The sequence below is a fragment of the Cebus imitator genome, unplaced genomic scaffold (assembly GCF_001604975.1).
Source record: "Cebus imitator isolate Cc_AM_T3 unplaced genomic scaffold, Cebus_imitator-1.0 Scaffold5149, whole genome shotgun sequence".
Classification (NCBI taxonomy): domain Eukaryota; kingdom Metazoa; phylum Chordata; class Mammalia; order Primates; family Cebidae; genus Cebus; species Cebus imitator.
Genome location: NW_016112464.1, coordinates 1 through 705, shown reverse-complemented (window position 1 = coordinate 705; position 705 = coordinate 1). Strand labels below are relative to the sequence as shown.

The 705-nt window shown below is 49.4% G+C and overlaps 1 protein-coding gene across 1 annotated transcript; it reads left to right on the top strand.

Moving 5' to 3' along the window:
* The first annotated feature begins 301 nt into the window (after positions 1–301).
* Positions 302–615, top strand: LOC119470047 (protein GVQW1-like). The gene is given in 3 exon segments (XM_037735989.1): positions 302–424; positions 426–449; positions 451–615. Coding segments are annotated over 3 exon segments (312 nt in total).
* Positions 616–705: the final 90 nt, after the last annotated feature.

Below are 705 nucleotides of genomic sequence, written 5' to 3'. Positions count from 1 at the left end.
GTGCAGTGTTGTGATCATAGCTCACTGCAGCCTCCAACTCCTAGGCTCAAGTCATTCTCCTGCCTCAGCCTCCCAAGTAGCTGGGACTGCAGGTGCAAGCCACCATGCTTGGCCACTATTTTTATTTTTGCAGGGTCTCACTATGTAGCCCAGGCTGGTCTTGAACTCCTGGCCTCAAGCCATCCTCCTGCCTCTGCCTCAGCCTCCCAAAGTGTTGGGAGGCATGATCTATTGTGATGGCCACATTTTATAAATATGTATTTATTTTATTTTTATTTTTTGTTTTGTTTTTGTTTTTGAGATGGAGTCTTGTTTTCTCCCCCAGGCTGGAGTGCAGTGGTTCATTCTCGGCAAACTGCAACCTCTGCCTCCCAGGTTCAAGCTATTCTCCTGCCTCAGCCTCCTGAGTAGCTGGGATTATAGGTGATGCACCACCACACCTGGCTAATTTTTGTATTTTTAGTAGAGACAAGTTTTCACCATGCTGGCCAGGCTGGTCTCAAATTCCTGACCTCAGGTGATCTGCCCGCCTCAGCCTCCCACAGTTCTAGGATTACAGGCGTGAGCCACCACTCCTGGCCTGAATTTCTCTTCTTTAGCCCTGGCTGTGATTGATTGGGCACTGCCCTGTGCCAGGCCCTGTGCTGGTATCTGAGGGCATTGTGACAAACAAAACCCCCAGCTTCCTCTCCTTGTGGAAAAAAA